The sequence below is a fragment of the Paroedura picta genome, chromosome 7 (assembly GCF_049243985.1).
Source record: "Paroedura picta isolate Pp20150507F chromosome 7, Ppicta_v3.0, whole genome shotgun sequence".
In the NCBI taxonomy this organism is placed as follows: Eukaryota; Metazoa; Chordata; class Lepidosauria; order Squamata; family Gekkonidae; genus Paroedura; species Paroedura picta.
In genome coordinates this window covers 103811465-103824944 of record NC_135375.1, presented here as the reverse complement: position 1 = coordinate 103824944, position 13480 = coordinate 103811465, and the positions used below count along the sequence as shown (strand labels likewise).

General features: G+C 50.8%; 1 protein-coding gene across 1 annotated transcript; it reads right to left on the bottom strand.

The window, feature by feature from the left end:
* Positions 1-1942: 1942 nt before the first annotated feature.
* Positions 1943-13480, bottom strand: LOC143841492 (atrial natriuretic peptide receptor 2-like). The gene is made up of 8 exons (XM_077345866.1): positions 12776-13480; positions 10115-10317; positions 8831-8944; positions 7193-7331; positions 6854-6948; positions 3710-6601; positions 3162-3234; positions 1943-2574 (listed from the first exon to the last, which is right to left on the bottom strand). The coding sequence occupies exons 1-6, from the start codon at positions 13431-13433 to the stop codon at positions 6434-6436; spliced, it is 1377 nt and encodes a 458-aa protein (XP_077201981.1). The 5' UTR covers positions 13434-13480; the 3' UTR covers positions 1943-2574; positions 3162-3234; positions 3710-6433.

Sequence of the window (13480 nt, the reverse complement as noted above, 5' to 3'; positions counted from 1 at the left end):
TCGTGCTGGAGTTCTGCTTCAGCATGGAGGCAGAGCTGTACAGCAAGGTGGTGGACTATTAAATTGGAAATGTAGGTAGTCTGTGCACCTAAATAAATAGCCAAAGTGTTCCCCCCCCTAGGAAGTCTCATAGCAACAAGTACAAATTATTGATTGCCCGTGAGTCCTGCAGATGCCAGGATGGAGGGCAAAGAACTTTGCCATTGGCTATCAAATCAATCCTTTCTCCTTTATCTATTTCTTTAATGCAGAGTAGGGACTAGGGTTGGGTGCTTCGGCATCTGAAGCGATCGTTCACGCCTGAAGCAGCCAGCGCCGTGGTGTGGAGGAGGGAAGGTGCTGGTGGTGGCACACAACCCAGCACTTGTACACAGGCGCAGAGATCTGCATCCCCCCCCCCCCGGCCCTTTACAACACACTTTGGGTGTCATTGTCTCCCATCACTCCCAGATGGGACTATCTCGTTGCAGAGAAACAAGCTCAGGGTTCCCATTGATTTGTCATTGTCATGAGTTAAAATTTCCTTGAAAATAAAACGTTCCTTATGTTCATTGTTGCGGTGTGTCTGTATCTTATTTTGAAGGGATGTTTAAACATTACCATAGCGATCAGAGAGTGTTAGGGCAGTGGTTGAGAGTAGAGGAGTAAACTACCGAACCCCCCACCGGGCCTCAGTAAAATTGTCAAGCGTTGAGTGGTCCCCGGTGATAAAAAGGTTGGGGGCCACTGCTATAGGGAACCGTCAGCCACACAGGATGTTTCGTGGATGCTGAGATGGACTGGAGTGGAAGTCGACATGACACCTTTGTCTTCCAGGAGTCTAACTTGCGCACTGCCATGTACACCTGCCTTTGTCCCTGGAAACCCCACAGTGACCATCGAGGGAGTCCAGGTGCCAGCACTGATCCTGGGTGATAGTACATACTCCTTGAGAAGGTGGCTCATGACACCCTACAAATGGCCATGAACAGATATGCAGAACTATTAGAACCTTAGGCATTCCCATGCAAGACATGTGGTAGAGTGTGCCTTTGGAAGGCTTAAGGGAAGATGGTGGTGTTTGACAGCAAGGCTCCATGTCCACCTTGACAATGTGACAGCCTTGGTCATTGCTTGTGTCATTCTCCACAACATCTGTGAGGAGAAGGGGCACGAGATTGTTGTCCCCCAGGAGGAGCCAGAAGCAATGGTGTTTGATTAAAGAGTCACCCATCACTGAGCCAAGGAAAAGGGGGATTTTTAATCAGGGCATCAAGGTTAGAGATGCCATTGCTAAGTACCTTTACAGTCACAGGAATAAAAGATGACAATTGTTTTTTGTAATGTCAAAATAAGGTTTGTTCTGTTCATTTAAAGGTCCAGCTTCTCTGTTCTTGCATTACTTCTCTGAGTCATGTGTGAGGGCGTTCCGCAGGCTGGGGAAGGGAGGTCTTTCACAGACCACATTAAAGTTCACCCCCTGTGGTATCCAGTGTGCAACAGGGATGTCTGTAAAGTTCTAATACCCCATTCTACTGGGAAAGGATTTTGATACTGTTTAAAACAATACAGGGAGGGGTGAATGTTCATTGCTTCACTTGAAAACTGCCATTCGCCAACATGCCCGCACCATGCAAGGGAGCCTTTTGGCAAAAGGCCGAGATTGAGGCTCTCTTGGAGCTGCTGCTGGCTTTAAATCGCCTGCCTCAGCTGATGGCCAGCCCACATGTGATGACAAGGAGGGCAGATGTGGAGCTGGCCAGGAATCTGGTCGGATGTGGCTACCAGCGCACCTGGGAGAAAGTGCGGATGAAATTTAAGAGGTTGCAACTTGACTTTCCAAACACTCTTGGGCAGTAGCAGGGGGTCCCACAGGAGAGTGGGAGAACTCCCTTCTACTCCCAGATGACGGCCCTCTGGGAGGCAGCAGGATGCCCCACGTTGGAGCAGAGGAGGCATCTGCTTAACTTTGAACATTTTATTAATCTTATCTTTTTATTTTATGTATACAGAAATATAACAAAACAACCTTTTATTGTTAACTAAGAAGTGGGTGGTTGCATAGGGAGAGTACTGTGAGGGTGAATCCTTGTACCTGGGCTTTGTGATCCTCTTCCTTTTGACAAGGCAACTGGTCTGTGTTGCCTGGCCAGTTCCAGGCATAGGGTGGGGGGTGTGGCTGGTGGTGCTGGGGGGGGAGGTCTGTGGGGTGATGGACTGGGGTGGGTTGGTCTGTTCCCTGTTCTCCCTGGCCTCCATGAGGACCACAGTTCTCTCCACCAGGTCTCCCGTTCTGTCCACGGACTGCACAGTCCCATGTATGCTGGCCCTGTTCTCCTGCATGGAGGCAGTAAAGGTCTCCCTCGCTGAACTTTCTTCTTCCCTTTGGTTTTCAGTCTCCCTATTGGGAGTTTGCCTCCAAACCCACCATGGAGTCAGCAATGGTCCTGCCCTGGCGCCTGTCCTCCTCTCCCTGCTCAAGGAGCCTCTGCTTGAGGTTTGTGAGCTGGGAGACACGTTGCTTCTCAGTAGACAAGCCACCCCTGGGAACCTCAGTAGGCGCAGGCCTCTTCTCAGAAGATTTTCCCTCCTCCTCTGCAAATCAAATGAAAAATCAATAATCATTTGGGAGCTGGGGTGGGGGGTTTACATCAATTCCCCACACAGCATCCTTCTCACTGAATCAGCTTTGCAGCAGTTCCTGCATTTTCCTTGCCCTCTTCCCTGAGGAGAGATTGGACTCTCAATGACCGTTTATGTACTGGGAATTTCCCTGCCCCACCCCCTTATCAGGAGCACAGATAGGGGGTGGATGAGGTGCACCAGGCCAAATGCACCCCCATGTGGGTGCCGGAAGAGGTGGGGCAACCTGCCACGACTAAAACTCCAGCGTGCAGCCCAGCATGAAACCTCCAGTGCATAAACAGTCAATGGGAGGGAAAGAGACTTGTGCAATGCTCACCCCCTGGTTTACCAGTTGCACATTCCTCTGGAACAAAAACTGCTTGCAATCCTTCTAGTACAGAGGTAGTCAACCTGTGGTCCTCCAGATGTCCATGGACTACAATTCCCATGAGCTCCTGCCAGTGTTTGCTGGCAGGGGCTCATGGGAATCGTAGGTCATGAACATCTGGAGGACCACAGGTTGACTACCCCTGTTCTAGTAGACCACTTCAGCTTACCTCCAGGTGCATCCTGTAGTCCTGGAGCAATCATCCTGCGAGGCACATCAGGCAGCAATTGGTGGGATGTAGTCTGTGGAAAAGAGGATTTATTGACTTCTAGGGCATGACACAAGACAGAAAGCTAAGGGTTTTTCCATGCCACCTTTACAGAAGACAACACTTCTCCTTAGAGCAGCAGTTCTCAACCTTGTGGTCATGACCCCATTTGAGGTCGCTTGGCCCCTTCCCTGGGGTTGCCAGCTTGCTGGCCGCGGCAGTGTCCAGAGGCAGTGGCAGGCGAAGGTGGCGGCAGCTGGCCGGTGGAGGTGGGGGAGCAATGGCATGGCTGCCTCCATGAAACCTCGATTATTGTGCGCATGCCACCTGGGCACCCCTGCATGCATGCGCGCGCACTGCCGCTGCCGCCACCCCACCAGCCACCGCCGAAGTTGGGGTTGCGCCAAAGGTAAGGTTGAGAACCGCTGCCTTAGAGGGTCATCTCCTGCTGCCCACAGGCAAACAATCAGCACCCTTTGCAAATATGCAGGACTTGGATGAAAGAGTACCTGCCAATCTCGGTGGCAGAGGAGTCATTGTCCCTGGTCGTCCTCTCACTGTGCTGAGACCTGCTCACTGGCTTGGGTGGAAGGGTTAGGAAGTTGGGTCTCTGTTGAAAAAGATAATATGTACCTCTAACATCCCAAAGCAGCCCCTAGGACACCCCAAGCAAGAGATTACCTGGTTCAAGCGTTGCTTAGTGCATACGAGACCATGTGTTACGCAGGAGGAAGGCAGAGAAAGGCCACATATAAGCATATATAACTGCTTTCCACCTGTGAAAGGATCAGGCTGCCCACCCTGCCACCCTGGTGTTCCATGCTTACCTGAGTCTAGGGAAGTAGTGCAGTGGAGGATGGCTTCCTCCAGTGACGGTATTGGGAAGAGGTTCAGGGTGACCATCTCCATCCTCTCCTGCTCCGCATGGGTCCTTGGGCGAGACCTTCCAGTGGACGGTCCCTCGTTGGGATCATCCTGGTGCTTCTGGCCTCTCTGCTCCATCGCCTGCTTTCTCTTAGTTTGGGGCTACAAGCAACCCTTTGGGGCCGTCACCATCACCCTCCCCATAGATGCCCCTTTGGATCTCAAAATAGGGGCAGGTCACAGGAGCTACTCTGGACACCCGGTAGTAGTTCAAGCAGTGGAAGTATTCCACCCTCATAGAGTTCGCCTTGGACCAGCACTCCAGCCCAGTCCTATTGTGGCCAAGAGCCTGCATCTTCACGGCCACCTCCTCAAAAACCTGCTGGTTGCCATGGGAGGCATTGCTGGCATTTTGCACCTTCTCCTCTGAGAAAATGGCTAGTAGGTCTCGGATCTCGACGTCTCTCCAAGTAGGTCCCCTGCCACTAGCCTGGAAGCATGAGGTCTGCAAAGTGGATTCCGTCACATCTGAGGCACAAAAGGCAAAAGTTGGCCGGCCAGGAGAGAAGTTTTGTTTTTCTTGCTTCCTGCTTTGCTCTGCCCGGGGGAATTCTCAACTCCTAATTAGATCTGGAGCATGGCTGGCCATGTAGATTGGACTGATCGTGTCATGGGTGCAATTGAATTCTTGCTGGCAATGTTTCCTTTGTCCACTGACCATGTGGTCACCGCCATTCATTTTGCTGACATGTACATGAATACGCATTTATACTTTTTTTTTTAATTGGATGTGAACCAACCAGAGATGGTTAAGTCCGTGGGCTGCCTTGAAAACTGCTTATACTGCATGAGATGCCTGTTAGAAAACAGTAAGGCACTCACACTTTGGGGGACACAGACAATCTTTAGGGGAGGGGGTTTCCCGGGCACACAGTGAAAATGTTGCTTTGGTAGGCTGTGTTAAATTTGAAGCTTTTTTTTTTTAACGAGGGGATGGAAGAAGCACGCTTTGTGTCACATCATTGCATATAAAGTGCTTTTGTGTATCTGTAGCCTTGCCAAGGCTCTTGTCCACCTATTCGTTGCTCCAGGCAGTTTGCCATTTATAAAAAGAAAGAAATTCTCATCCCCGGGAAGAAGGGAGAGGGATACGGGTGTGAGGGCAGGACATAGCGGAGGTGATTATGGCATTTCTGAGCTTCCATCCGTTCCTTGTGCTGGTTGCCTGCTGGATGTCCGATGGCAGGTAGTGTTTTTTAGGTTGGTGAATCCACTTTTTGCGATTCCCAAACTTACCCTTTTAAATGGAGGATGTAGTAAGCAGTTTGCTGTCCAGATGTGGGATGTGGGTGACATCATGTGGACGGGCCAGGATATAGTGTCTACACTAGGTGAGCATTACACTACATTTATGACGTGCAGAAATCCCCCAGTTATTTCAGGGGACGTTAGAACTCCCATCAAGACGTGTGAGATGCTGTCAATCATACAATGCCGCATTCATTCATTCATTCATTCATTCATTCATTCATTCATTCATTCATTCATTCATTCATTCATTCATTCATTCATATACCATCCTCCCCGAAGGCAAAGACTCACCTGGCAAAGAGTCTTGAGATGCTCGTGAATGGCTGAACTGCTTGGTGACAAATCAACTCCCTGCTCCAATCAGCAAGGAGATTTAGGGGTGACCAGCCTGACAGACTGAGCCACCACTTGACGCTATGGAGTGCGGGCAAAAGAGTGCATTGGAGATCACAGATGGAGTGCCCGTCTCAATGTAGAGAAACCAGCTATGTTTCCCTTGCAGATCTGGATCTGCCCAGGCTCTTACTCAGAACAAAATCTATCAAACCGACCGAGTCAAGGGAAGCATTCATCCAGAAACCACCAAAAACCAACTCGTGTGAGGTGCAGAAATGGGTGATAGTCATGGAGGGTCACTTTCCTTGCCTTTCCCCCTTTAAAGGCACTTTTACATCTGTGCAGTAAGAGAAACCGAGGCTCTTCCAGAGGATTAAATCACGCGGAGGACTACAAATCCCATAAGGCTGAGCAAAAAGGCGCATGCATGGAGAACTACTGGCAGTAACACAAAAGGGTAAGGCTTAAAAGACAAACCAGCCACCGTTTACCATTACTGTCTGAAGGATCAATTCGCAGTCTGCTGTATTTTTATGATCAGCTGATATGCAGTAAGGAGGGACGACGGGTCAGCAGGAGTGGGAAAAACTTGGAGTCCCATTTGGATGTACAAGAACCACACATGTGTGAAATATTGCCAACTGTACGGTTTGAATATGCAAGTATTTACCCAACGAAAAGGTGTCAGCATCTCATGAAGAGCCAAGCCGCTTGGTGAAGAATCAACTCCCAGGGAGCAGAACCAAAAGAAAACACCCATGCTTACCGCAGGAGGAGCCAACCTTGTCAAAGACACAGGGGGGGTTGTCAAGGGGCACCTCCCCCTTCTTCCAGTGGATCTGCCCTGTCCAGTTGATCCGCTGCTCAGATCCCACATAATGAGCCACCACCTGTGGGAAGAAGGGACCAGATTCAGATGAGAGCAGGCTGCCCCTTTCTCCACACCTGCTGCAGTTTCCTAGCATCCTATATGGATTGTGGCCCCCAAAGTTCCCCCTCCTGCCACATTCAATTCCCCAAATCCCATTCAAGTACTCTTTGGTGCACATTCAGTCCCCCCCCCCCCATACAGGGACCAACGGGAGTTGCTTGGAGGCCCTCCACCTTCTACCACGCCTGGCCCATCCCCCCTCCACACACACCTGGTATTGTCCCCTCTCCACGTTCACCATGGCCCACAAGTCGAAATCCATCTCTCGGTCATTTTTTCCATTAATGCTCACTGTCCCAGTGACACCTGGTGGGGTTGGAGGGGAGGGAGAAGCCCATAATTCCTATGAGGCCCCTGTCAATAGTTGCCACTCAAGAATCATGTGTAACCCCCCCCCCCCCATCATTCCCACTTCCTCCTGGCCTGATGACTCTCAGCCCTGGGCATTCACTGGATGCCTCCCACCTGCCCCTTCTCCCCCCAATTTCTTTGCAGCCTCTCCATCCTCCACCCCACCACCACTCTTGTCCCTCCCACCACCATCTCATACCCTGGATTTTCAGCCTCCTCATCTTTTTCAGGATGCGGCTGGTATCCCTCTTGGATCCACCTTCATCCAGTGTCTCAATCAGTGCCCTGATGTATAACACCAGTCCATCATGGAAGCAGCCGGCCACCAGCTTCTCCTGCTATAATGGAGAAGAGAGAAACATTAAAACTGTCCTATCCCCTCCCCCCCCCTCCATTTCCCATGCCCTGCATTTAGCTTGGGTCACCACCAGGGGAGCAATTTAGACACAGCTGTGCTAGTGGAGTTCCACGTGGTGGCCCATAATGGTCGACCTCAAACATCAGGTAGCCAGAAGGTCCCGAGCAACAGCTTTCCTTGGTTGAGGCAGGGGTCAGATGTCAGGAATCAAGGGGTCTCCTTTGGTCCAAGGGGTCATGTACCCACCATCAGGCAACCTCAGCTCTACAACTGACCCGAGAGCTGGGATTTCCCTCCATTAAATACTCTTATATGGGAGAGAATCCTCAATGATAAGGAAAAGGGTCACATGGATCCAGCACCAGTTGTCACAGCTAGCACTGGGCTCCACAGACTCACCTCCAGGTTCTTGGTCTCCACATTCTGCCCCCAGGTCACATTCAGTTCACATTTCTGGGAACTGACCCAACTCCATCTTTACATTTGAACAGAAAGGGGGATTGTATTATCTAGCCCTGATGGGCTGTGGAGGATTTCTGGGTTGACCTCTGACAGAATCACTTCACTCTCCAGCTGGAATCGATCTGGTGTCCTTTACCTGCAACTAGCCCTAAACTGAGAGTTGTCAGACCTCCCCAAAAGTGACATTTGTGGCAAGCTGAGAGGCAGCTATGCATTGGTAACTGCCCAGTTATAAGAACTGCCCCGCCTTTTTCCCAACAGAAAGGGTGGGGGGAATCCTTGGATTAGGATTATTCTCCTAACAGAAAAATAAAGGATCAAAGAAATTATCCTTGTAAAGATTTTATTTTAAAAGTTAAATAAATAAAACTGGCAGGATAAAGAGCAAGCATGGTTTGGTTGGAGCACTTTCTTGGGTTTCAGTTTAGCTCTCTGTGTCTCCCCCCCCCCCAAAAAAAAAAAAGCCAGCCTGTATTTTCTGAGCAAGAACAAAAGTTGTTCTGGCTTCCAAACTGGCAAAACATTTTTGAGCCACAAGGACACTTCTTACACATTACACACATAACTGTTCTTCTCTCGGGGTCTTGAAAGGCTAGCTGCAACAGGAGCATGTGGGGGTCTTCAGAAACACACAGCAAAGGAAGCTCAGGTGAAAACTCATTCAATACTTTAAGGGAGAAAGCCAGCTGAGAAGAAGCAAAAGAGGTTGGCCAGAGCAGAGAACCACCATATGATCAAAGGCTACACGAGCATTTTGACCTGGACTTATCAAGCCAGCCCTGGAGACCCATCTGCAAAGCAAAGACCAGGGTGCCTCTTCCAAGCACCCACCAGGGGAATCCCCATTGCTGTTTCTTTGTGGTGACAGAAGGTTCCCAAGGCCAAGGTGAGATGTGATTTTTGGCCCCAGAATGCTGGCTGATCTCTATCCCCTCACTTCTCATAAAAGGCCCTGCACTCCAACCCATAATAGCAGAGTGCAGAAGTTGGTAGGCAAGCAGGAGCCTGTGGATTTACCAAAGAGTCGTTGAGGGCCACACCAAGGTCTCTCTGCGCCCGCAGGTTCCGCTGGCTCTGGAATTGTCGGTATTCAGTGGTTTGGGGCTCATGGTAAGTGATCACCAGCACAGTCTGCAATTAGAGGAAAAGGTCAAGGGGGCAGCTGAAGCCAAGAACCAGGTAGAAGGGAAAGGTGTTCCCCTCAGAAGAGGCTATTCTATTTGGTCTTATATTTAATAACATACATTTAGGATCCATAGCAAATCAAAACTTCAATATTTGTTGCATTTCATCATGAATCATATTTCCTTGCTTCCGACAAGTCCACAATGTATGATAAAATGATGAATTTCTTTCATTACATTTCCCATTCTCTCTCTTGCTGAACTTTAACTTTGGGGACAGTGTACCACCTATAAAACATTTTATACCCATTTTCTTTTAACCTCTGATATTGAATGAACTTTGATTCATTAACCCACAAAGCCTCCCATTAATCCATGCTTATTTTCTCTCCAAAATGTTGACCCCATTTAGTCATACATTTGATTTATTATCTTCCATATAAGTAAAGGTAAAGGTATCCCCTGTGCAAGCACCGAGTCATGTCTGACCCTTGGGGTGACGCCCTCTAGCGTTTTCATGGCAGACTCAATACGGGGTGGTTTGCCAGTGCCTTCCCCAGTCATGACCGTTTACCCCCCAGCAGCAAGCTGGGTACTCATTTTACCGACCTCGGAAGGATGGAAGGCTGAGTCAACCTTGAGCCGGCTGCTGGGATTGAACTCCCAACCTCATGGGCAAAGTTTTCAGATGGCTGCCTTACCACTCTGCGCCACAAGAGGCTCATCTTCCATATATTTTTTCATAAATTCCTATGTCCCCCGGAGTGATCTTTTTTCCCTAAACTGGAAAGTCCCAGAGATACTTTAGATGCTCCAACTCTTTCATCCTTGTGGCTGGCCCCTTCTGCACCTTCTCCAACTCTTCTGCCCTGTGGTCACCGGAGCGGGGGGGGGATTCCCTACACTGTCTCCCTCATCCAAGGGGCTGTTTCTATTATATCTGACTGTGCCTCAAGCAAGCCCACAGGAGGAGGCAGAGACCTGACCTAATCCTGATACTTACTGACATACTAGTTAACTTTTAAAATGTGCTAGTATCCTTATCTTATGTAACCTTTTGATTCTGAATTGTGTTTATTTGCTTTCTCAGCTCACCTTTGGGGAGATTCCAGCACCTAACTTCTACTCTCCATTTTCCCTCCCTCCTTCCCTCCGTCCCTCCGGGTCCTGGACTTACCTGGAAGGCCTCCCGAAGTCCTCCCACCTCCTGGCTCTCCATGCTCTGCCAGGGCTTGGCTGCCTCACGGTGTCCCTCAGCTCGCAGGCTCTCCCCAAAGAGGTCCAGGTAGAAAAAGACGTAGTCTCCATTGGTCATGTTCTGAACCTGCGCCAGGTGAATGATCCTCCTCACCATCTCCACTGACCCAACAATGTAGACCACTAAGGAGAAACCACACCGGCCCGAGGCTGTTTAAAGCACTATGCATTACTTGAGATGCTGTCTAAGTATATGGCTGCAAAGCTATCCTTTCTTTAGCTCTTTTGGTCTTTCAGAGCAGTCCCCCCTTGTCCTTGTATCTATCAATCAGTCCACCCACCCTCTACACACACACACACAAATTAAAGAACAAACCCACATACTCAAACTGAGAATTTAGCAATTGACGTTGCCAAAATATGGTTCCTTGTGAACCTCAGTGAAATTCACTTACAGATCTGAACGTACACAGAGAAAACAAGGATTCAGTGCTTCAAGGCACCACCATGTTGCCAAAGACATGGATCAAAGGCAGAAATCTTAATGACAAATCAAGATTTGTACATACATAGCAAGATTATAGATTACACTAATGTCCACAAATCACACAATTGAAACATGGATCCAATTCTTTGGCCAATGCCCTGGTAAAGAAACATGAATTCATGCTGTTTTTACACTGCAACAAAAGACAATCACTACTATGGCTCACATCCTTGTCCATAAACATAACCATAGAATTCATGGATCAATTCACTTGATGGCACCACTGCAAAACAAAAATCTGCATGTCCTTAAGATTTTTATATGATTCCACCTATCCAGCCCACTATCCAGCCCACCTAAGCCCACCTAAGCCCCAGGTTTTCTCAACCAGGGTTTCTTGACGTCCCTGGAAGGGTTTCTTGAATGAGTGAGAGTTAATTAATATTAATGTCTTTTTTAAATTTATCACGTGATGTGACCATATATGGTCAATTTGCCCCATCTCAAAATGGCCAATGATGGGCCTGCAAAGGGTGAGAAGAGGAGGGGTCCTGGACACCCTCTAGCGTTTTCATGGCAGACCCAGTACGGGCTGGTTTGCCAGTGCCTTCCCTAGTCATTACCATTTACTTCCCAGCAGCAAGCTGGGTACTCATTTTACCGACCTCGGAAGGATGGAAGGCTGAGTCAACCTTGAGCTGGCTGCTGGGATTGAACTCCTAGCCAGAACTCAGAGCTTCAGACTGCATGTCTGCTTCCTTACCACTCTGCGCCACAAGAGGCTCTAAAATGAAAATAAAAATGTGCAAAAAAAAAAAAAAGTTGAGAAAGGCTGATCTAAGTGTTGTGTACATGGAACTACAGAGGGTCAAGCAAGAGGTCGGAGACAGGATCCTGGCAGATGCAAAAACAGGCCAAGAACCAGGTAGAAGGAAAAGGGGTTCCCCTCAGAAGAGGCTATTCCATTGGGTTATTTCCAGCACCTGATATGCCAGATCACCTCTGCTCCATTCCACCCTTCAACTAACAGGCAGGCCGAATGCATGGTTCAAACAACTAAAGGCACACTATCCAAGCTGATGCAGGGAGACTGAATGAACCTTGTAAACAACCAAGTTTTTTTTTTGTTCACAAACTCTATAACGAACAAGTTGATATAATTTTTTTACAGGAGACACACAGCTCCTCATGGGTCTTCATGAGTTTTACATGGACTCCAGCAAAAAGTAAAGGTAAAGGTATCCCCTTATGCAAGCACCGGGTCATGTCTGACCCTTCGGGTGATGCCCTCTAGTGTTTTCATGGCAGACTCAATACAGGGTGGTTTGCCGGTGCCTTCCCCAGTCATTACTGTTTACCCCCCAGCATGCTGGGTACTCATTTTACTGACCTCGCAAGGATAGAAGGCTGAGTCAACCTTGAGCTGGCTGCTTCAGACAGCATGTTGGCTGCTTTACCACACTGCACCACAAGAAGCTCTTTGCTGAACTTGGGGACGTCCAGCAAACAGAACTGTAAAATCTAAGGAGATTTTACAGATTCCATCCCAGATTCGCGGTTCCTGTTGATCCCTTGGCATTAAAGAATGGATTAGAGCTGCAGATCCTCCTGATTCTTTTACCACAAATGAATGTGGAGGTTCTCAGCATGTCCATCACACCCGCCCACACTCTGCTTTCTTCCACCCCTTTCCTGTGGCATTCCAGCTGGTGGCTCAGATGGGGGGCTCTGGGGCATCTGCCTGCCCCTCTTCCTCCCCTGGGTCAGGCAGATCCAGTCCCTTACAACCTCTGCCTGTAGGAGGAACCCCACAAGCTGATGGGAGGGGGGGCAAGAGGGGGCTTCTGCCTGGAGGCTACAACCCCCCCTCCCCAAGGCGGAAAGGGAGAGCCATTCCCTTCTGCCTCCCCCGACCCCCATTCGACGTGCACCCGGGGACGCTGCCTTCTCGCCTCCTCCCCTCCAATGCCGCCCCTTCGCATTCCGGGAGGGAGGGACGGGGGAGCAAACGGGGTGCGATGCCCCAGGCAGACGGGACGGGTTGCCACTGCTGCCGGCGTGGGGGACCCGGGGACCCTGTCTCTCTCCCAAGGGCTTCCGGCGGGCTGGCCGAGGGGGACGCAGGGCCGGAGGCTGCCGCCTGGCCGGACTCACCTCGCCCGTGGGCTCGGATGAAGCGGACGGCGTCGTCTGGGCGGCGGTACTTTTTTCTGGCCCCGATGAACTTGGGGGCGTCGAGGAGCCGCTTTCTAATGCGCAACAGCGAGTGGTCGGGGTGGGAATTCTCGGCGGCGCGGCTCAGGGCAAAGGCGGCGCGGGAAGTCCAGTTGAAGCGGCGGTGCAGCAGGGTCAGGAAGACGGCGAGGGTCGACCCTGCCGGGCCGGCGTACACCATCGTCTTGAACTCCGGGTCCCGGTAGTAGTGGCCGGCTGTGACGAGCGGCAGGCCCCAGTCCGAGGCCCGGCGCCCAACATCGTCGTCCTCGGAGTCGCAGCCGAGCCCGAGCAGCACGTCGGGGCTGTGGGCGGCCTTCAGCGTCTCGCTCTTCTCAGCTGCGACTGAACAGTCCCGGTAAGAGGCGTAGACGGGGCGGACGCAGAGGGCGGCGCGGCTCAGCTGGGGCTCCAGCGCCTCCAGGGCCAGCTCCAGGGCCGGGCCCAAGAGGGAGCGCAGGTCGCGCTCGGCCACCACCACCCCCAGGGTGACGTTGGTCAAGGGGCTGCTGCTGCTGTTGGTGGCCGGGGCGGAGGGCCGAGCGGCGGCGGAGGGCGGCAGCGCCAGGGCCGCGAAGAGGAGCAGCGGCCAGGCCATGGCACGGAAGGGGGGAGAGCTCAGGACCCTTCTTCGGCCGCACCAGC

Coding starts and splice junctions, on each gene's coding strand:
- LOC143841492 (XM_077345866.1), bottom strand. CDS start 13,433: ATGGCCTGGCCGCTGCTCCTCTTCGCGGCCCTGGCGCTGCCGCCCTCC. Junction 10,318..12,775: donor CATCCGAGCCCACGGGCGAG/GTGAGTCCGGCC, acceptor GTTTCTCCTTAG/TGGTCTACATTGTTGGGTCA. Junction 8,945..10,114: donor GACTTCGGGAGGCCTTCCAG/GTAAGTCCAGGA, acceptor CTCTAATTGCAG/ACTGTGCTGGTGATCACTTA.